The sequence below is a fragment of the Chelonoidis abingdonii genome, chromosome 10 (genome assembly GCF_003597395.2).
Source record: "Chelonoidis abingdonii isolate Lonesome George chromosome 10, CheloAbing_2.0, whole genome shotgun sequence".
NCBI classification, from domain to species: domain Eukaryota; kingdom Metazoa; phylum Chordata; order Testudines; family Testudinidae; genus Chelonoidis; species Chelonoidis abingdonii.
The window spans coordinates 61,672,101-61,695,594 of record NC_133778.1 but is presented as its reverse complement, the minus strand read 5'-3'; the positions used below and the strand labels follow the sequence as shown (position 1 = coordinate 61,695,594).

General features: G+C 41.1%; 1 protein-coding gene across 1 annotated transcript in view; it reads left to right on the top strand.

Moving 5' to 3' along the window:
- The window catches only part of THSD7B (thrombospondin type 1 domain containing 7B), a 513,591-nt gene that overhangs the window by 92,578 nt on the left and 397,519 nt on the right, over nucleotides 1-23,494 (top strand). Inside the window, exon 2 of the mRNA XM_032797132.1 lies at nucleotides 559-723. Within this exon, the coding sequence (XP_032653023.1) occupies nucleotides 585-723 (139 nt within the window). The 5' untranslated portion in view covers nucleotides 559-584. The remainder of the gene's footprint in view (nucleotides 1-558; nucleotides 724-23,494) is intronic.

Here is a 23,494-nt window from a genome sequence, read left to right as displayed (position 1 = left end):
AAAATTCAGTTCTTAGTTCTCATGCCATTTTTTAATCATATCATCTACATACAGTATGCAGAGATGAACTGGCAATCCAAATCTTGTGTCTGTGTCCTTAGCTTCATGGAAGTTGGGATTCATATCCAGAGCTGAACTTTGCAGCTTGAATCTGTCTCCATCCATGGTTTGTTTAATTATAAAATACCAGATATCATGGATGATGGACATGTTAAAGATAAATAGATCGAAGAGAGAAAAAAGTGTTGCATAAGGCTCTCACATGACATGTGGCGAAAGCCTTGAATTTTAAAGCTGTGATGCTAGCAAATTGCTTTTTAGGAATTCACTAAGGGCATTGGTAATGGCCACCATTTTGGCTGATACCTAGAATTGAACCAGGGACCTCCAGGGCTAAAAGTACATATCTCTACATGTACCATCTCTAAAGTACCCACATAACAGACTGCGCCAGAGAAGGGGTTGTGCAATGTGTACTGAGTAGTACTGACCCTGAGTGCTCTGCTTTGTTACTATGTATTTTAAGAAAACTAATTTTGCCTTTTCTTCCAAATCTAGGACTAGAGAAGACAAGAGATTGAATTATGTTTCTGAGGGATCTCTGGGTTTCTGCTCATTGGGCATGGCAGAGCATGAGGAATATCTTGCTTTTACTTGTGCTGTCAATGTTGCAAACAACTGATTTGGAAGCCAGGAAAGATCATCAATTTGTCTGGAAAACAGGTAGGAATCAACATATTCTTTTATTCACTTTCTAGTTCCTATGACTTAAGAAGTCTGTTACCTATTCCTACTCTGACTTAGCACTATAAGAAATTCCCAGAGAAAAATGTCCTAATAGTATTTCATGTAGTTTTATTTATTTATGTGTGTATATATACATATATTTTCCCCTCTACTTTAGTTTATTCCATCTTTTTGTTCACTGAAATGCTGTACCCCGCGGTGACACTTGGTATAGTCTGGGTTTTCATAATGCTATCACTTGAAAAGAGGCAGCTAACAGGAGACTTGTCCTGGGAGGCGGTGGCACTTAGTGAGTGGTGCTTTTGCTCCATCTTTGAGTTCTCTGTGAACAGGCTGCATAGCTGGGCCATGAGGCCTTGGGCAGGGCTGGCTCTAGCCATTTCGCCGCCCCAAGCACGGCAGCACACCGCGGAGGGCGCTCTGCTGCTCGCCGGTCCTGCGGCTCCAGTGGACCTCCCACAGGCGTGCCTGCAGATGCTCCACCGGAGCCGCGGGACCAGCGGACCCTCCACAGGCACGTCTGTGGGAGATCCACCAGAGCCACCTGCTGCCCTCCAGGCAACTGGCAGAGCGCCTCCCGCGGCATGCCGCTCCAAGCACGTGCTTGGCGCGCTGGGGCCTGGAGCCAGCCCTGCCCTTGGGTAAGCAGTTGAGACATATCTGTCTGTTGGTGCCTTGATAAAGGCCATGAGGCTTGGAGCTTTGATCAGATCCAGTGTTTGAAGTCTTTGAGTGGTCCATTGTTTCTTAGTGGTGAGGGATGGAGCTGGGCTAAACAGAGAGACATGATATAAAAAACATCTTGCTGGGTGAATTCAAGAGCCACAAACAGGGGCAGCTAATAGGGGAGTTTCGGAGATAGTTGAGAGCAGGAGTGTGAAAAGCTTTGCTTCCAGGTTCTGCTCCTACATGCAGTTTCAAGATGGCCAGCGATGGAACTGTGAGTGTCCTGCAATGGATGTGCGTTATTTTATTTCCTGCCTGAAGCCAGAAGGGACTTACTACACATGAAGTGAAAACCGGTGCTGGAGAAACTTCTTGGATTGGACAGGCAAATAGAGACACTATTGAGAACCAGAGAAGTTGAGGAGTTCCTAGACAGCCCAGTTCAGGAAACATCAAGTACACCAGGTTCAAGGAAGAAAGAAGCTGGCCACCAAGGAGTTGGAGAGACAGAAAGCCAGAAAGAAGGCCTGGCCATTCATAACTGTCGGAGGCAAGAGGTCACATCTACATTTTTCACAATTGGAGACAGAGGAGTGTGGGTGGACTGTGCTACTAGAAAGAAGAGGAAGCTTTTTGGCTGTATGGAATTCCTCCTGGTCAAGTCAGAAGTCTCCAACTCTTTTACACACAAGATCACTTTTTGAATTTAAGATCAACCCAGGAGCTGCCCTGCTCCACTCACTCCATTTCGCCCTCACTAACTTTCACCAGGCTGGAGCAGGGAGTTGGGGTTTGGGAGGGGGTGTAGGCTCTGGGTTGGGGCCAGGGTTCATAATGTGGGAGAGTTCTTTAGGCTGAGCCTGGGGCAGAGGATTAGGGTGCATGAGTGAGGGGTGCAAGCTCTGGGAGGAAGTTTGGGTGCAGGGGTCAGATGGTCACACTGCACCTAATCTCATAGAATCCACTGGGACCGTTTATGAATTTTACTTTTTATTAGTTTTGTTTGTGGTTTATAGATCCAAAATCCTTCAGGGATTGTCACAAATCAGTGTAACATTCTCAACTATGGGGTATGCATTGGCTGAGCCTCGGGCATGGGGTTGGGGTGAAGGAGTGAGGGGTACAAGCTCTGGGAGGGAGTTTGGTGCAGGATGGCGCTTATAGCTGGTGCAGAGTGTTGGGGTGCAGGAGAGGGTGAGGGGGGTGGGCTCTGGGAGGGAGTTTGGGTGAAGGAGAGGGCTTCGGGCTGGAGCAGGGGGTTGGGATGTGTGTGAGAGGTGCAAGGTGGAGACTCCAGCTGGGAGGCGCTTACTGCAGATGGCTCCTGACTGATGGTGCAGTGGGGCTCAGGCAGGCTGCCTGCCTTCTTTGGCCCCATGCTGCTCCTGGAAGCAGCTGGGCTGCTGGCATGTCCCTGCGGCCCCTGGGGGAAAGAGGAGATGTGGGTCTCTGTGCGTTGCTCACTCCTGCAAGCGCTGTCTGGCCAATGGGGACTACAGGACTGGTGCTGGGGGCAGGGGCAGTGTGTGAAGCTGCAGCCCCCACCCAGGGGCCGCAGGGATGTGCCAGCAGCCAGCCGCTTCTGGGAGTGCCATGCGGCCACGACAGGCAGGCAGCCTGCTGAGCCCTGCTGTGCTGCCAGACTTTTTAGTGGCCTTGAGATCATGATCAACTGGCAGAGACTCCAGGATCGACCACTGCTTCAGGTTGATACCAGGTCCTCAATGTTCAAACTGTAAAAGATATCTCTTAAGAACCAGGGGGTCTAAGGGAAGGGAAAGCTGTATGAGACATGCCCGTGCATGGTAGCTGAGCCCAACCTCTAAGCATCAGTTTTGCCCATAAAGAGTTTCCTCAGCTGTCCAAGGAAGTCTATCCATCCTTGCTGGAGGTTCAACACTCAGAAGAATCAAAAGAACATTCTGCAAAGGATAAACAGACAACAGGATGGTGTGCTGTCTTCCCAGAATCAAGACGAGACATCACTCACATGAGATTGGAGGAATTTCTGAAGAAAATGGGCAAGGATCCATTTATGGGCACTAATGATACTGCATCATGGGATATATCGCAGATAAGAGATGACTTCAAGGAACTCAGAAGCATGCTGAAGAATAATGTCCAAGCGATCTTCTTGGTTATCTTCTTGTCCCGAGGGTGAAGGGAGACAGAAGGCAGAAGATTCTAAAAATGAACCACTGGTTAGGTAAGTGGTATAGGATTTGGTTTTGTGGAACATTGGTCCACCCTCTTCTATAAGAAGAGGAGACTCAGTAGAAATGGAACGAATCTCCTCAAGAACAGGCTGGCTCAAGTAATCAGGAGGATAATATTATTAAACTGAAATAACACAATGGGAGGGTAAAAAGAGGGAAGATATGAACATTCATTTAGTGCAGAATCAAGAAGTTGAGAACAAAATTAACGGAACCAAAGGATGTGAAGAGAAGGGATTCTTTAATTTCCTGTACACCAATGCTAGGAACCTCAGTAGCAAACAAGAGGATTTGGCATTGCTCATTTGTGAGTATAAATTCAATCGAGTTGATATTACTGAAAAATGATTCACACATTTGGAATGTTAACATAAATGGTTATAACCTATCTCTCTCAGTTTACACAATATAAATGTGATTAGTCAGGATAAGCTACCATTAATTTTTAGTTCTCTAATCAGTTCCTCTTGCTATTGCTATTTATATACAGGCATAAGCTAAATAAGGTATAGGTATGGATTAATGCAGTAATGCAAAAGCCTACAGGTCCCAAACTGTAAAACAATAGCTTAGCCAAACTGTCTAAGGCCCAAGGCTTAAAGACTTGACACAAGCAACTAACCAGTAAATGACCCTATATCCCAAGACAGTGCTGTTATAGGCAATTGTTGCTAAACTGCTGACAGGTAACCACAAAATGACACTTTATACTAGCTTTAGATATTTTAAGTTAACCACATCAGCATTTGTCAACTAACTGATTAATACCAATAAACTTGAAGTAAAAGGCCTATTAACCGATGGGAAAAGGGCATCCCAATGTTAGTAGAGTAAGGAAAAACAGATAAGGAAAAGGGGCTGATGCCCGTACTGAATAGGCATTAGGCTTAGTTAGTATTAGCATAACCTCTAATATAAGGTGGCACTTGGCCCATACACCTGGACCCTACCAGCTGAAGGACCACTCATGGGTCATTGTACTACTGCAAGGTTCCCTGCAAAGGATGGTATGAGTAGGCAAATTCTGGATGCTTGTATTATCTCTGTCTGCTTAGCTAGGTCACAGTGTTCGTGATATTGCTGACTATGCTAATAAAGCTATTGTAGATTCAAAGCGTCTTGCCTAAGTGTGAGTGTCTGTCTTGCATACCTGGGGGTCCTCACTCCCAAATTAACTGTGATGCTGTGGCTGATCTAGAGGCAAATGAACCCTGCCAAATCACCACATGTTAAACTGGAAACTCTAAATAATACCTAACCAACAGATCACACAACGTTACTTGTCTATACGAGGTAGATTTCCCCTGTGTTGGTTGCAATTAGTTTTTTAGTTTGGAAATTGTCCTCTACAATATTTGGAAACATCCAAGGATGTTTTACTACTGGCAATATGAGCTCTCCTATAAAATAAAGTCCAGACCAGTGCTTAGTTTTATTTATTTATATATATACACACACTTGGTGCTTTAACAGGGCTTATTTCACAAAACTGAAAACAATTGAGTCAAATCAACTGGGAGAAGAATTTAATCAGAAGAATGTGAATAATTGGGAATTGTTTAAGGACTTAATAGATGACAATAGATTCCTCTAGCAATTGAGGAAAGAGGCTGAATTAGTTTTTAAAAATGACCTGGTTTAGAAGGGAAATGAAGGCAGCTACAAAAAATAAAAAATGAGAAGTTGATACTAATGACTGTAAATCTGAAGCTAGGCATTGTAGAAAATTGATAAGGAAAGCAGAGAGACACAAGTTGAAATCTATGACCAGTATAATTAAAGACCATAAGAAGGAGCTTTTAAGTATGTTAGGAACAAAAAAGAATTCTGACCATAATATTGGTCCATTACTAGATGGAAATGGTGTAGAATTATCAATACTAATGCTGAAAAGGCAAAAGTGTTCAACAGATATCTCTATATATTTTGGGGAAAAAATAGGTGTAGTCTCATCATAGGATAAAATCACTCTTTCCATTCCAGTAGTGACTTAGGAAGATATTAATTACACCTACTGATTTTCAGTAAATTGTGTGATGCCGGAGAATTTCGAGAAGATTGGAAGAAAGCTAATGTGCCAATATTTTAGAAAGGGTAAATGGGATGACCTGGTAATTTTAGGCCTGTCAGCCTGACATCAAGCCTCAGCAAGATACTGGAGTGGCTTATACAGGACTCAATTTAACAAAGAATTAAAGGAGGGTAATATAATTAATTATGTCACAGGTATGAGCAACTTCATCTGTATTCTTCCTCCTCTGTGGTCCAGCAAGGGCACCACTCTTAGGCTTTCAGCTTCCCAGCAGTCACCTTCTTGGGCTGAGGCATGTCTCTCTTCCCTCCTGACCAAGGTATTTCCAGGCTTCACAGTTCCTGACTAGACTGAATTCCCCAGCAAGTCAGACTGTCTAAGCAGGCCTGCTTTGCCTTCATCTCAGAGGCTATAAACAGTGTAACTGCCCACAGTTAAGTTACCACTTAGGTCTTTCTAAACAAGCATGTGCATTCTTAAGGTAAAAGCATTACAGAGCATTGCAAGCAATAAAAGAATGTAGGTGCGCGCTCAAAGGTTGCCAGAGATCACCTCAGCTCCAATGAGGTCACTGGCAGATGAACTGTTCTTCAAACCCCACACAGGTTTTTTCTGTGGTTACAAGTTCATAACACCTTTTGCTCAGAATAAGCAACCCCAAGAACAGGTCCAATCCTTCCCAGGGAGGACTGGAGCCCTGCCTTGGACAGAAGGTCCTATCCATTTTGTGGCTCAGAAAGCAGGCCCGGAGTCAGGTTATTTATCCAAAAGTCCTTTCTTCGTCTGCTGGTCTCTAGAGAATCCAGTTTGAACCAGTATATGCAAGTATCTCCAGGTGGTGGTACCTTTTTTTGGAGGTGTTACCACATGAGTGAATCTAATCCCACCACATGGTTCTTTGTTCCTGGAGGGCTGTGATCCCCCTCCATAGGGTAACCAGACAGCAGGTGTGAGAAATCCAGACAGGCGTGAGGAGTAATAGGCACCTATATAAGACAAAGCCCCAAATATTGGGACTGTCCCTATAAAATGTGGATATCTGGTCACCTTTCCCTGCCCCCAGGGACTTGTATACAATCCCTGCCACACAATGATACATAAACTTAATTCAATAACGTTTAGCTTAATTCAACAAGGTTTGTTCAGAAGATTGCCATATTTGTCACCCTTGATTGGCACTCATTATATTACTTTCCTTTATTTTTTTTGTTAATCAATGTGGGTTTATGGAAAATAGATTCCATCAAACCAATTTGATATGAGATTACACATTTGGTTGATAAAAGTAATAGTGTTGATACTGCTTACTTAGACTTCTGTTAGCATTTGATTTGGTACTGCATGACATTTTGATTAAAAAATGATAACAATATGAAATTAACATGGCACACATTAAATGAATTAAAAGTTGGCTGACTGATAGGTCTCAGTGTAATTGTAAACTGGAAATCATGATGTGTGTTCCTAGTGGAGTCCCGCAGGAATCTGTTCTTGGCTCTATGCTTTTAAACATTTTTATCAATGGCCTGGAAAAAAACTGAAATAATCGCAGATAAAGTTTTGCAGATGACACAAACTGGGGGAGTGGTAAATTATGAAGAGGGGACAGGTCACTGATTCAGAGTGAATTTAAATGTTTGGTAAATTGGGTGCAAGCAATTAATATGTGTTTTAAAACAGCTGAAGGTATGTGTATACATCTAGGGAATAAAACGTGTAGGTCATACTTACCTGATTGAGGAAGTCTATCCTGGGAAGTAGGCTCTGAAAAAGATTTGGGGGTCATAGTGGATAGTCAGCTGATGCTGTGGCCAAAAGAGCTAATGTGATCCTGGGATGCATAAATAGGAGAATCTGGAGGAGGAGTAGAGAGGTTATATTACATTTGAATTTGGCACTGGTGCTACTACTGCTGAAATATTGTATCCAGATGTGGTGTCCACAGTTCAAGGAGGATGTTGATAAATTAGAGAAGTTTCAGGGAAGAACCACGATAACGATTAAAGGATTTAAAGACCTGCCTTATAGTGATAGATTGAGCTACTTGAGTCTATTTAGCTTAACAAAGAGAAAGTTAAGGGTTGACTTGATTAGTCTATAAGAACGTACAAGAGGAATAAATATTTAATAGTGGGCTTTTCAATTTAGCAGAGAAAGGTATAACAACATCACCCAATGGCTGAATGTTGATGCTAAACAAATTCAGATGAAATAAGATATTAGACTAGGTGTACAACAGGTCCGATCCAGTATCCTATGTTCCCTCATAATGTGTTTCTAAGAGAAAGTCACAAAATCTTAAGTGTTACATTTGAAAAACAAAACAAAAATCCTCTGGTTCCCGTGTAATGTTGTACAAATGGTTTTTGAATTAGCTTTGCGTGATGGGGTTTGCAAATCCCAGTCCAGGGCTTAGGCAGGGGAAAGGCTTTGGAACAGTACAGGATCTGGTAAGCTCTGTACCTCAGGCACTGCTGAGCTTGATCCTGAGGAAAGCAGCAATATAAAGACAGGTCCAACAGCCCAGGGAAAAGGGGAGAAGGGAAGCCATTTCCCTGGAGGAGCACTGTCCTGTCACAATGGGAGAAGCTCTGACTGAGGAGTTCTGGCAGTGAGTCTTCCTCTTCTCCTTTGAGACATCACCCAACTGGTTGGAAGAATCCTGAGTGCAGGGAGCAGAAGGTCACCTTGCATCAGCTCTGAGACTCAGGGGTTTGAAGAAAGGGACTATAATTAAATAGCTGTCATTCTGCAACTGAGGACCTCATAGAAGAACTGGCTGTAGAGGACAACCTTGGATTGAGTGATTATGAGCTAATTCAGATTAAACTTAATGGAAGGATAAGCACAAACAGGTCTGCAAATAGAGTACTTGAGTTTGAAAGGGAAAACTTTAAAAAATTAAGGCGAATAGTTAGGGAAGTGAACTGGACTGAGAAACTCAAGGGGCTGAATATAGAGGAGGCTTAGAATTACTCTGGCAAAGTTGCAAGAAACAATCTGAAGGCTGCATCCCCAAGCATTATGCAAGACACTGGTGAAACCTCATCTGGGATATTGTGTACAGCCTGGTCTCCCATATTTAAGAAAGATGAATTCAAACAGAAACTGGTGCAGAGAAGGGCTGCAAGGATGATCAGAGGAATGGAGAACCTGCCTTACGAGAGGACACTCAAGGAGCTTGGCTTCTTTTCACTATGCAAATGAAGGCTGAGGGGAAACATGATTGCTCTGTATACATACATCAGATGGATAAACACAAAAGGAGAGAGAGGAGTTATTAAAGTTAAGGGCTAATGTTGGCATAAGAACAAATGGATATAAACTGGGCATCAACAAGTTTAGGCTTGAAATTAGATGAAGGTTTCTAACCATCAGAAGAGTGATGTTCTGGAACAGCCTTCTAAGGAGAGCAGTGGGGGTGAAAAACCTAACTGGTTTCAAGACTAAGCTTGGTAAGTTTATGAAAGGGATGGTATGACATGAGTGTCTACAATGGAATGTGGCCCATCTGTGACTGCTATTAGCAAATATCTCCAGTGGCCATAGATGGGACACTAGATGGGGAAGGCTCTGAGTTACTACTGTGAATTCTTTCCCAGATGTCTGTCTGGCAGGTCTTGCTGACATGCTCAGGATCTCACTGATTTACATATTTGGTCAGGAAGGAATTTTTCCCCAGGTCAGACTGGCAGAGACACTTTCTCAGCTTTTTCAGTGTGGAGCCATGGGGCACTTGCTGGTTTGAACTAGAGTAAATGATGGGTTCTCTGTAATTAGAAGTCTTTAAATCATGATTTGGGGATTTTAGTAACTCGGCCAGTGGTTATGGAGGAGTGGATGGGTGAGGTTCTGTAGCTTGCAATGTGTAGGAGGTCAGAGTAGGTAATCACAATGGTCCTTTCTGGCCTTCAAGTCTGTAAGTCTGAGGCATTGGGTATGGTCTGAAGTGGCCTGGGGAAGGTAAGCAGGACGTGGGATAGTGGAGTAAAGGCCCCAGGTCCCCCTACTTGCCTCACATTCCCCTATACCTATGTGTAGGACTAGGAGGTTACCAGGATGTGTAGGATGTGTAGGACTAGGAGGTTACCAATAAGGAAGTTGACCCAGCTGAACCCAATTTTCGGTGGTCCTGGATATACTGAACCAAAAGAGACAGAGAAACAGCAGGCCCTGAGAACTAAGCCTGCTGACCGAACTGACATCCCCACTGTATTTTGGAAGGTGGGATATATAAGAACAAAAGTCCTTCAAGTTTTTATTTTATTCCTGTCCAGTTCTGAAATGCATTGTACTGTAAGTCTTTAGCGGTGCACATAAAATGTTCTTAAAATGTCAGCTTCACTTGATTCCAATTGACAAAGAATTATTAAACCCATGAGGACCTTAGAAAATATGTTTTAGAACTAGCAGAAGGATGGTTCAATGGTTTTCATGAACATGCACTTTTGTCATGAAACTGCAATGAAAACAATAGAACTGTTCTTGTCAGGGTGCATGTGCCTCAGCGAGTGATAAATATATCCTTTCTGAAGCAGAAGTTTAAAAAAAATATCTTTTAGCAGTCAAATATTTAAGATCCTAGGGTTAGGTTTGAGACAGTCAATCCTTAGCTGCAGTGTTGCAGTAACAATACTGCAAGATCTCTGTTGCGATGCTCTGTGGTGTTTATGGCTAAGAAGCACTTAAGATATAAGCTTCTATTTTCAGGCTTTTAAAATTTTGTGGGGAAAATAAACCCTGCCCCATAGGCTGAAATGTCTTCTAGTAATCCAACTGGTGTTTAAATTAAAAAACAAAACAGAGTATGGAAAAATACCCTAGTGTTTTCACTGATTACATTTTCAGACCCTATTTTTTTTTTATGCTGAGAACCTTTCAAAAGATATGGTTTTAAAGCATTGGACATTAAAATTAAATGCAATAGGGCTGAAAAAGAAGGGAATAAGAATAAACATGCGCACATTCTGCCCTCATGAGAGCGCACATTTCTGCCCTTGATGTGCATCTCTAATGGGTATATTTAGCTTTACGTGCATTTATGTACAGGTACAATGAATCACATTCCCCCCTCCCCCACCCCGTATTCTAATTTAAGGACTCCAAGGAAATGTTTGGCAAGAGTAGGGAAGGGAGAGAACCTGCCTTCATGCAATGTTGCTGAAGTTGTAACTCCAGCGAAATTATTCCAGTCCCAAGTCTTATATCATTGGTCTATGGTTCCCAAACTGTTATGACCCCTTTCTACATATGTAGTATGGCCTAGTTTAGGTATCTGTGGACTCATAACTTTGAATTTATTTACTGTTGTAAATCCTAAATTTTAACTACAATGTTGCTTTAACTTACAGACACTTCCTGGTTTGTTTGTTTTTTGCATAATTGTCGGGTATACTTTCCCGACTTGCACAGAATTTGACTTATGCAAGGTGTTCCAGAACAGAATGCTTGCATAAGTCAGGGAGCTTCTGTACTTGACTTTGTGGAGTGTGGTTGTGGAGCGTGGACACCCATATGCAGCTAGGGTTGCCAAGTGTCCAGCTTTTGGCGGGAACACCTGGTCGAAGAGGGACCCTGGCGACTCTGGTCAGCGCTGCTGACTGGACTGTTAAAAGTCTGGTTGGAGGCGCAGTGGGGTGAAGGCAGGCTCCCTGCCTGCCATGGCTCTACATGGCTCCTGGAAGCAGTGACATGTCCATCCTCTGGCTTCTATGCCTAGGGGCACCTGAGGGCTCCTCCTGCTGCCTCCACCCCAAGCCCCAGCTCTGCAGTTCCCTCCTACACCCCAAACCCCTCATCCCCAGCCTCACCCCAGAGTCTGCACCCCCAGCCGTAACCCTCACCCCCTCTCGCATCCCAACCCACTGCCTCAGCCCGGATCCTCCTCCCGCACCCTGAACTCCTCATTTCTGGCCCCATTTGGGAGCCCACATCCCCATCCAGAGCCCTCACCACCTTCCACACCCCAACCCCCTGAACCAGCCCAGTGAAAATGAGAGAGTGAATGAGGGTGGAGAGAGTGAGCAACAGAGGAAGGAGGGGATGGAGTAGGGATGGGGCCTTGGAGAATGAGAGGAATGGGAGTGAGGCCTTGGAGGATCGACAGGACAAGGGTGCTTGGTTTTGTGCAAGTAGACAATAATACAACCCTCAGACAATGTTATGTATACACTTGAATAATATGCATCCATTTGTGTGTACGTGCATATCAACTGCAGTCTACTTAGTAAATTAATGCAATATTCTTACACTAAAAGAGATTTTAATAACTTGGATTTAACTCTCATGGTTTGTAATTTTGATCATTTTGACCATTTTCTTTAAAAAAAGAAAAAAAATCACCTATAGGGTAAAATTGTTTTTCTAAAGAGAATTTTGTACCATATAAAGTCATGGGGACACACATGAGCTCCTTATAGGAAGTCAAAAACCTGCATGAAATAAACACTAAAGTGGATAAAACAGGAGGTTCCTTCCCTAGGGTTAGGTTGAGTGTCTTATGAAAGTCCACGCATTGTAAAACTGTGCTTTGTGGGCCAAATTAAGCCCTGGTGTAAGTGAGTGCATATCCGTTCAAATAATATAATTGCAACGAAATTTGGCCCCATATTCCTAAAATCTAGGAACCTGAATTATGACTTTCATGGGTATTATACAATTCTCTTCTCTTAGCTAGTCAAGACTTCCACACTTAAATTTAATATAAGTTGCTGGCCTTTCTTATTTAGAATAGAAATTTTTAAGCTGTGGGTTTCTAGAGAGGATACATTAATATAGCATTGCACTGAGGATATCTGCTAGTTTCAGGATGCTGCTTGTCACCATACTTGTAATGTGACCACAAGCCTACACATAAAAGCAATAATTATACCAATTAAATTACTCTACAAATTTTAATGGCTGAATAATTTTCTAAAGCTTATCAATTGCTAACAAAGCACTGTTAGTGATAGAATCTGGTGAAAATCTAATTGCCTTTAAATGCTTGTAAATTAGTAGTGTTCATTGTGATATCCAATTAGTGATTTCCATATTTCATCATGTTAACTTTCTTCATCTCTTGAACAGTCCTGAAGTGTATCTATACTTCCTTTAATGCAAATATGGCTGTTTTAACAGTGACAAATGAAACATTTTATTAAGTTTAAATATTCATATCCTTATGAGTCTATAGTGCAGTTTTTACTTGGTATTTGAGACTGTGAAATGAAGATCTTGGTCTAAAAATGTAAATCACTACAAATATTTCCCTATTTTTAACAAGTAATGGGAATAGCCAATTATGGGTTTAAAATGGCTGACAAAATTCAGGGATCAGTGCTAGTTCACAATACTCCTCTGTATTCCTGGGATTTGCCATGTGTTCCTGGAACTTCAGGGTGCATTTTTATGGCCATCAAGAAATGTCACTAGTGGCAGCTTTGACTCCACATTTAATCCTCAGATTTGTAACATGTAATCTGAGTCTACCAAAGGTGTTTGTGGAAATAGGGGGAAGGGATAGTAAAGGCACCCTTTTCAGATGACAATTGGAAGAAGTTGTATCTTTTTACAATATAGAACCAATAGTGATTTTAGGAATGAGTTCTCTCTTTCTGATTAAATGTTCAGTGCACTTGGGAATGTTTTCTCTCTCTAGTCTAAATGGAAAGAGAGCTACCTAAAATCAAGGAAGGGTTTTGTGTCAGATTTAATCCAGGATTCAAAATCTTTTGTACAAAACAGATTACACCTACTAGTCCTAATCCTCTTTTGTTAAGACCATCCCATTAGCCTAGTGACAATTTGCTCAGTTCTTCTTATTTCTCTAGAATCAAGAGGTGAAGCCAATGGGAGTTTTGCCATTGCGTTCAATAGATCAGGCTATCACCCAGGGAGTCTATTGCTAGAAGACCAGGACAAAAATATCTGTCAGCTGAAATTAGTGCACTAACATGAAGAGGGCAGCTGAAAGAGACCAATATAGTTGGAGAATTCTTCAACAATTAAAGTCAAAGACTATCATCACTGAGCCAAAACTCTTTGGTGGGAAAATATTAAAAATATTGACAAAGGAAGAAAACCAACTATATTAACATTCTGGGAGAGAGAGTGGTCTGACAAAAACTTGAGGGATGTGCCAGGTAATGCATTCTAACAAATGTAGACTATAGACAGTTAGGCCCATTGTGTTCCTCATCAGGAAATAATGGAGATTCAGTTAAAGAGAGAAATACTCACTTTTCTGAATGGAGGAACTTTAAGAGTCAGCCATCATGCTGGAAGAATAACTTGCGTTGTAGGTAATCACAGAAAACAGATTTAATCCTGAAGAGTATACTATTAATTTGCAAGTCTTTGTAGGTTGCAGGAAGCCAGGGTTCGTGAGACCCAAATTTGATTGTCAAAGGTGACCAAAAATCTTCCTTTATTTTAGATTTGTTACAAACATCTGAGAGGAACACACACACACACCCCCCTGCTAACTTTATTTTGATCATTAGCCCTTCAGGAATAAATAAATTATAATGGAAAAGTTATGATATCCACTTTATAGGTAATGCTCTTCTAATGAAAGAGGAGCCTTTGAACTATTAGCGAACATGGGTGATGCAGTTATGGGCAAGAGCAAAAAGAACCTTTTTTGTTTAATTTTCAGATGATTCTGCCTCATTTCCCAGTGTCTTAATTTCAGGATGATCAGGTGCTAGTTTGAAAGTCCTTTTGACCTATTTGTTAAAAGATACTTTTTCATCTAAGTGCACCAAATGTAAAAAGGGGTCTGAATCTTTATCTTTGAAAGACCAAATCTCAAACCTACTGATAAGGGGTTCATTCCTTATGAAAATCAGAGAACCACTTATCTTCTTAGGGATTATTGAGATACAAATAATAGTCTTTCACAAAATGAGAATGAAAATCCATCTAAGATTATCAGGGCTCACCATATGAGGGAAATAAATATTTTAAAATTACCTTTATATAGTGCCTATGTGGGGATTTCACGACACTTGAGATTGAACTAAGTCAGTGTGCTGCTTAGCAGTTTCTGCTTTTGACCACAGTATTCTTGAAGCAGTTCCTGAATTCATGCTGGTCTCCTACTTTTCTAACCCCCAACCCTTTTTAATTTTTTTAACGAGGGTACCACTTTAATGCTACAATCCAAACACATACTGGAATAAAACAGAGCATTGTTTCTTATTTGCAGTTTGAATTCAGTAGGTTATGTTGAACAGTATGTTGTAATGGTGTCAGTTATCACTATTTAAGGGTGAAATTAAACCTTGAATCCCATTTTTGAGCCACTCATAATCTTCACCATATTTCTTTAGGATTGAAAGTTTCTATGCTTCTCTGTCAGTCAGAAACCTAAGGAAGGTTTGACCAAAAGTAGTTCAGCTGTCTTTGAGCTATGTTTATACATTTGTATTAAATAATCAGCAAACACATCTAATGAGAACACAAGAAACCACAACTCTCTTATGGTTTTTGTAAGAATCTTTCCAAGTCAATGGGACTATTTGTGTGTCAGTTAAAGTTATTGTGTGAATCTTCTCAGGAAAGAGGTCTCGGATTGTAAGGAGAGTTGTTTTCAAAATTTCAATGGCAACAAAATGTTGATTAAACAAATGAAAATTTGATTTTTCTCCTCCCCCCCACATTTTGCAACTAGCTAAAAAGCCAGTTGGAAAACTGATTAAAAATGGAAATAAAATATTCTGTTGACTTTTCAATATAGTTTAAATACATCTTCACTAGATAAAGTCTGATATGTTAGGGCCAGCAGATGACTGATGCTGTTGAGTGCTAAATAAACAAATAGAAAAAAAATTAGTCTGGGAATAAGGAACTAATATGGGGAACATATGCTGAATGGAACAATCATCCAGCACACTAATCAGAAAAAGGATTTGGGGATTATTATTAAAAAAAAAAAAAGAATCAATGCCTTCATTTTTTTCTGTAGCTTGCACTGGGTTGAAAACTAGATTGTATTGGCAGAGGAAGAATGTACTTAGTCATCATATAAGTCAGTTAGCAGACTCCGGGTTGGATTTAAGGCTCCAATAGGGAAATAAATAAGATGCCCAATCGTAGTGGTGGTTGTGGAATTTCAGAGGTGTGGAGGCAAGAGGTAAACAAAATCAGTTCTGACCTCAGAGTTGTGCAGGGTTTCTTGCTTCCTTTTTTCTTCCACTTTCCTTTCTCTTCTCTCTTCACTTTCATCTTTGTATCACTTTTTTATCCTTTTCTGTTACTTCTTGTCTCTTCCTGTCTCCTCCCCACTTCCCCGATCTCCAGATGGCATACCTATTACTTTCCCTATCTCTCTCTCTAACACTGTTCTTATCCATCTCTTTTCCCCTGCTTCCTAATTTTATCTTCATCCTTCTCCTCCTCCCCCCTTCCCGCATATCATAGTGAACTATCTTCAAGGAGATTTCAAGGTAATATCATAGATGTTTTCATAATGGACAGGATTGTACCTTCTCTCATGCTGCTAATTGGTCTGCAACCCTGTGGCTCCTGTCCCCTTCTTGCACCCTCTCTCTGTTTCACTACTCCACTTCACCTCGCTGGGCTGCTAACCTTTACTACATCCACCAACCCTACTATCACCATCACCCTTATCAATTCAGCTCTTCTAACACTCTCCTAACCCCACAAATATACAGCTTATTAACAAACTTTTTTTTTTAATTACTCTTGGAATAATCAAGGAGCTTCCATTACATTTGTAATGCTTGGGCTTCCTGCCTCATACCTCTCCTCATATCATATATCTGTTACTATTTCTGGTTGCTTCTTGTATAAACTTAGCTTGGAAGTTCTTTGTGGCAGGGACCAGATCTTGTTATGGTACATCTGAAGTGTCTGGTGTGGTTTGAGTGCTATGAATAAGATACAGCTTGTACAGATAGATATATAGTTACCAAGGCATTCCATAAATGAGTGGATGTGCCGTATCTCTCCTGTTGGTAGGAGGATCAGAGGATCTGCAAAGTGCCAAATCCTCTGGCCTACCTGTGCTCTCTACTAGCCCTGCCTCCATTTACCCTCTAAGCGGTGCCCTTCTGCTCACAATAGCCCAGCTGGGTCCCATGCCACATTGGAAGCATACACCCCCTTCACGCTTTCCCCTCATGCAGCAGAATTGTACTGGATGTCCTGCCAAGGAGCCCTCTGTGGTTGTGGAGGCGGCATTGCTGACAGAAAAACAAAACCAAAACTTGTTAGATGCTACACTGTCCTCCAAAAGAGTTGCCAAACAGTCATGCAAGTATTGGGGTACCAGGCACAGAAAAAAGATCCACTAAGGAAGTGCGGAGGGAGGGGGGAGAGTAGAAATGTTCTAAAAGATTTTCTTCTTGTATATCTGAAGATAATGTACAAAATACTAGTAACCAGGAGGAAATTAACTTCTGAATCCACTGCTACAATTGCTAGAGTAAGGACCATACTTGCTAGACTAGTTGCAGAAAGAAAACTTTGTTGCATATATCTGTTAATATTAGTATTCCTGTGCTTGTGAAACTATTTCAATAGTTTTTACCCAAAGTCTATATACCTTTCAATATGTTTCTCTAGCAAACTTTAATCGCACAACAGGTGGTGTTTTAAAGTAGATTACATAGGAGATTCTTACACTAATCTTTTAATGTCCCACTTCCCTCCCTTACAATAGTAGGTTTTGAAAATAGGGCTGCTTTTTTGTTGTTGTTAGTGTAGGGAAAAGTATGAGTTAGCCATCTTATCCTTTTCTTTTCTTTATAGTTACTATGGGAACAGAACTGTGGGTCACACAAGAAAATCTGCAAATATGGTTTCTTTTAAATTGTTCAGGTGTTTTTTAAAGGGAGCTTATTATTGGAATTGTAGTACTTTTCATTCAACTTTGTTGGATTTCATTGTTGTGTATATTTCACTCACAAAAGAAGCACAATGAGCGATAAGAAAAACAGATGGGGATGTTTTTATACTTTTTCCTTGGGTTAATATTTTTTTAATTAAATGCAGCTGTTGAAAAGATTTCTGTTGCTAGGTAAGAGCACAACATTAAAAATGGATAGTCACATTTCAGTGGAGTGCTAGGCCTAATTACTCTGCTGCACTTCAGTACTACATAGTATTTTTGTAATAATGTACATCTCAAGTTAGCTTCAGCAAGGGTTTTACTCAACAATTTAACTGAACTAATTCAATATATTGGGGGTAATGGTGTATCCATACAACTGATATCTATTTAGAACAGAAAATTAGTGTGAGGACACTCTCGCTCTAATCGCAAGACACTAAAAATATGCTTGAATATTATCTGTACTCGCATAACATGGATTATGATGGTTTTTAGGGTCCAGCGGTTGTTAAGTGGACCTTTCCACTGATTTTAGAATTTCTCTAGATTTCGAATACATTTGCAGCTCAATCTCGTTCCTTTTGAAATGGAAGTTATTGGCAGTGTTGCTACTGGAAGTGTTGCTGTTGACTTCACTTTGAGACTGAATGTGTAAAGCATATTGTGTGGCAGTCTAACATTTTGGTGGTTGTGGTAGTTGTACTGTGTATTTTAAATTTATTCCAGTAGCTGGTTGGTATCCAAAGTTTCTTCTTAATGTTTTAGTTCGCATAGAGAGTTCCCATTGAGATCCATGGGAGTGATGTACTTTTATCTAGACTAGAGGCAATGTATGGTCCTTAATGTCCATGACATGGTATTTAATCCACTGTCTGCCAGTTTTTCCTGATGTTGATTTTTTGTGTGTGGCTATTCCTTCATTCAGAGACCTTAAGGTTTCATAGTGAAATGCATCGTAAAGGTGTCATACTGTAGTATTCCAGTGATTTTAGAATTATGGTATTAAATTTAGAGAAGCATGATAAACATCTAATTACTGTAGTTCTAAATATATTGGTTCTATAAGCTGGGGGATATAAGTAGTAGACAGTTGCTGAAGCACAGCCTCCTTTTGTGTGGTGTGTCCTGGAAGGCTAGCCATAAAAAATCACTTTTCAAATTAGAACTTAATAAAAACTTTCCTGTTCAGAACACTAAGCCCTACCCTCTGTGCGATTAGGGGTTTCATTTCTTTCTCAGCAGTTGGGTAATGATTATGGCTCCAGATGCTGCGCGAGTGATAAAGAGATTGATTAATTTCACTTGAAAGGGCATATGTTCAAAGAGAATCCAGTCGGAATACCCCGAATGAGGATCTGACATCCTTGCAGCACTAAGGCTTACGTGGCTTGGTACCCAACTGTTCCTGAGAAAAGTACTGACAAACCAATGTAATTTATCTAGTCAATACATTAAACATTTGGTTCTACCCATTCATTGCAGAATTTTTTGACTATATTTTCTTCTACAGTGATCTGTGATTTTCTTCTACAGTGAACTCTTCAGAAGCTATTTATGATTTTGCTGTGTAAGACACCACCATTTTCACTCTACTGGAGATTTTAAAAAGGTGACTGGTGCCAGTGTTGCATTTTTTAATAATAAACACATTCTGAGTTTGGCTTACATATTATAGTAACAATGAAATGATAAAACAGTACGAATTAGTGGCTAACAGCTGAAGAATTATATTCCAATTAAATTTGCAGTGATTCTCCTACATATATTACTTATGAACAAAAGTTTGATATATTAAAGCAGTGGTCTCCAACCTTTTTATGCCCAAGATCACTTTTTGCATCTAAGGGCAACCCAGGATCTAACCTGTCCCTCTCACTCCACCCCCCCCCAACTCCATCGCTCGCTCTCCCCCAACCCTCACTCACTTTCACCAGGTTGGGGCAGGGAGTTGAGGTTCGTGAGAGGGTGTGGGCTCTGGGCTGGGGCCAAGGGGTTTCCAGTGTGAGAGGGGGCAGAGGGGTTGGGTGCAGGAGGGAGCTCCAGGCTGGGGCAGAGTGTTGGGGTGCAGGGGAGGGGTACAGGGTGCTGACTCTGGGAGGGGGGGGTCAGCGTGGGGCTTGGGATGCAGGAGGGGGTTTAGGGTGCAGAAAGGGGTATGGGGAGGGGGCTCAGGGATGGAGGGTTGGGGTGCAGCCTCCTACCAGGCAGCACTTAGCTCTAGTGGCTCCCGGTTGGCAGCGGGTGCAGAAAGGCTAAGGCAGGCTCCCTACCTAACCTGGCCCCACACTGCTCCCAGAAGGGGCCAATGTGGCCTGTGGGGTGGGGTGGGGGGGTCATGTGGCTCCGCGTGCTGCCCCTCTGCAAGCACCACCTTGGCAGCTCTCCCAGCCAATGGAGGCAGTGCTTGCAGGCAGGAGCAGTGCGCGGAGGGAGACCGCTGCCCGCAGGGCTGCAGTGGCTGCTTCTGGGAGCAGTGTGGGGCTGGCGTAGGCAGGAATCTGTCTTAGATGCAGCCACATGATGCTGCCACCGGAGATCATGATTGACCGGTTTGTGACCAAGGCATTAAACTGTGACATTTGTAAATGATAATTCAGTATGTCATGTACATTCTTTGTTTGTTTTGGAATAGTTTGCTCACATTTTGCACTAGCTCTTTAGTATGGAAGTTTTGATTTATTATATCAAGATAGATAATTTAAATACAATTCAAATATGTAAAATACTCATGGTAGTTATAGGCAAGTAATAAATGCAGAGCTACATGATAACTGGTGTTTATTATGATCCATTGATATCTCACCTGAACTCTGCCCACTAATCCATCTCGGATTTAGAGTTTGATCTTTTTGAACCATTGGATATAGTGACAGATAACATTTGAATGCTTTTTAGTGACACTACTTGCTTCTAATCCCTGTAGGTCTACACTTTTATGGATAGAAGAGCTACTTTAGGTAAATTTTAGTGGTTTGTAAAAGGTATTAATTACATTTTTTTTTCTGTTGCTTAGATTTTACTCATGATACCAAGTCTCAGTCACTTTACAGGCACAGTGTTCTTAAAAAAAATAAACATTTTCTTAAGGTTTCTAAAAACAGCTTTTCTATTAAATATGTGCCTTACACAGAATATATAATGATGTGGTCCTCATTCAAGATGACCAGCATAAGACATTTTAAATATCTGTGTTTGTGAGCAATGAACTCATGCTGAAATACCAAATTAATTACAGGATAATTTTTATACCACTCCATGTATTAGTTATATACACTGCAACATGGGAATATACTGCTGCATTAACACTACAATACAGTATTTCCCATCATACTCTAATTCAGTGCTCATATATTTCAAGTAACATTAGATATCTGTTAGCATAACTGTATTTTAATTTCTTTGATTTGAAATTATGATAATATAACTAAAACCCCTGATTCTACAAACACATTTGCAGACGATTAACTTTATATACACACGCATTGTGCATGAGAAGTCTGAGTTCAGTGGGATTACTCAGTGTGTAAACTGAAGCATTGCGCACAGTGCAATGGAACTGTGGTACTTATTTTCAAAGCTCTGGATGTTAAACCTTCTTAAGAAATCTGATCTCGATTATTATGATGGATTGTCCACCCCACACAGGAGTGGAAAGGGCTAAGGGGAGCCAGGGTCCTACCATATCCTGTCTCCAGGAAGGAACAGTGGAGATGAGTTCTCCAAGCAGCACAGAGAGGCTGCATGGACTGCAGCCAATTAGAGAAGGGCTGCAGGGACCAGCCAATCTGAGCCCAGCAGGCCCATATAAGAGGAGCTGCAGGGCAGAGAAGGGTCAGTTGCTGCTGGGAGTTCAAGATGTGAGGACTGTGTCTTTAACAGGCTGAGACCTGTGGCACCTTGGACAGAGCAATTGCTGGCAGGGACTAGGAGAGCAAGAGGGAGCTCCTGGCTGGCTACTGAGACTGGGTAGCTGAATACCTTGAGGTAAGGCTGAAGAAAATGTTGGGGCCATGGGGAAGTGGCCTAGGGCGGTGTAGCAGCATTGGGAGAAGGTAAAGAGTTGCAGCAAGAGGCTGCTATCTGTAGGGTCCCCCCCACTCCATTAGCCACTGGTCAAATGGCCAGACTCTTGGACAGTGATTACCTCTCCCCCCGGAAGGGGGAAATAGAGCAACTTAGCTGGAGGATGTGGCAATTCATGAGGCTGAGAGAGGGGCCTCAGACTAGAGGGAGAGTCAGAGTGGTGGAGTGTAAACCATAGACAGGTGTGTGTGTATGTGGGAGTGTTGGCTTTGCGCTAATCCCCAAAGTGACCAGGAGGAGGCACCAACCCAGCGGTGAGTGGTGCACCCCGTGACAGTTATAATAATCCTTAAAACACATTTTAATCAGTAGAGATCACACTTTTCTCTTAAACAAATGACCCATCTACCATTACAGTTCTCCTGACAAAAAGAAAGGATTATAAAAATGTATTGCTTCCAGAATTTTCCCCAAAATACTTTCTCTTAAATAAAATTCAATTTATTTTTTGGCAATGATCTGCATGTAATAGAAAATATATTTAACTATTATATAGAGCCATAACTTCAAATGATGCCTTATCAAAGTGAAAAGTGGTGATTGTAAGATCATAAGGACAGCAATCTAAGGACTAGATCATGCCTCTTAGGCCACAGATAGGTAGTGATATAGGTATAGTCATAGAAAGGGAAACTTACTGAGTTGTAACCTTTTGCATAGATTGAAGGGAGGCAAATGTGAGTCAGGGAAGTTGGAGGAAATGATGATAGCAATGTTTTTGTGTCCTAATGATCTTATGAAATATGCTGCTCAGAACCGATTTTTGTTTTCACTTGAATTTGTATCTTTCTTTCTTTAATTTTTTTTCATACACGTTTCTGTAACATACTCTTGTTAAGGGCCACCTCAGGTAGTTTTTTAAAACAAACCCAACATGCTATTTGATTTAGTAATGTGACTTCAAGTTGGGCAGCTCCAATACTGAGCACTTTCATCTTTGGTATTTATTGATGGCAATTTGACGGCTGACCTTTTTCTAAAATACCGTCCAAAAAGACAAACAGTGTGGATGAATGAAAGTGGAGGATTACAATGCTAAATCATTGGAATAAACAGGAATGGGAGGAATTCCATGGATTTAAGCACCCCTCACACTGATAGCTAACTTTTAAACAGTTTGAAAAAAACCCACCCAACTTTTACTTTGAAGAAATGAGTGCACTTCTTGAAGACATTGCACTCTTAAAAGAATAAAAAGTGTCCTTGAAATGTTAGTATACCAGCACCTGAAATGTAGAATCCTAGTTATAAGCAAGATTTGAACTTGAATGATTTATTGCTGGTCTCTATATATTAATCTCATCAATTGATGTGACAGTATACGCTCAAAGAAAAGTAAAATTTTTGCCATCACTACTTCACCTTCGTTACTCTGATTTGTTTGTCCTTGATGGGTTTTGAAATGGATGAGCCAGCTTTCAAAGCCCTCAAAATGATTTAATTACAGCACACAAAGCACCAAATCAGATTTGTAGTATATTGATAGTGTGCAGAACAAACTAGTGAACAGATGCAGGGAATGTGAAGCTGCTGATACTGGATACCACCATATTGACTTATAGGCCTATACATCAGGAGGTTGACTTTAATTGGTCCACTTAATCTTCTATCTTTTGGGATAAATATATTGTGTCTTGTAAAAGAGATTCAGAGAGAGACACTCTGAATCTTTTCTCTCTCTCGTATATATATTTCACATATATGCACATAAATAAATTTGTGTTTCAAAAGCAAAGAAGTCTGAGGTGGTAACTTCACAATTTATTGAATATATTACACAAGAAAATTAAATCAACAGATTGATTAAACGGAGTATAAAATTCAAATGATATTCCAATATTAGCAGCATTGATCACTAGCCCCAGTCAGCTGGAGAGTTATAGCCAAATATTTGGCTTAAAATGAAATAAA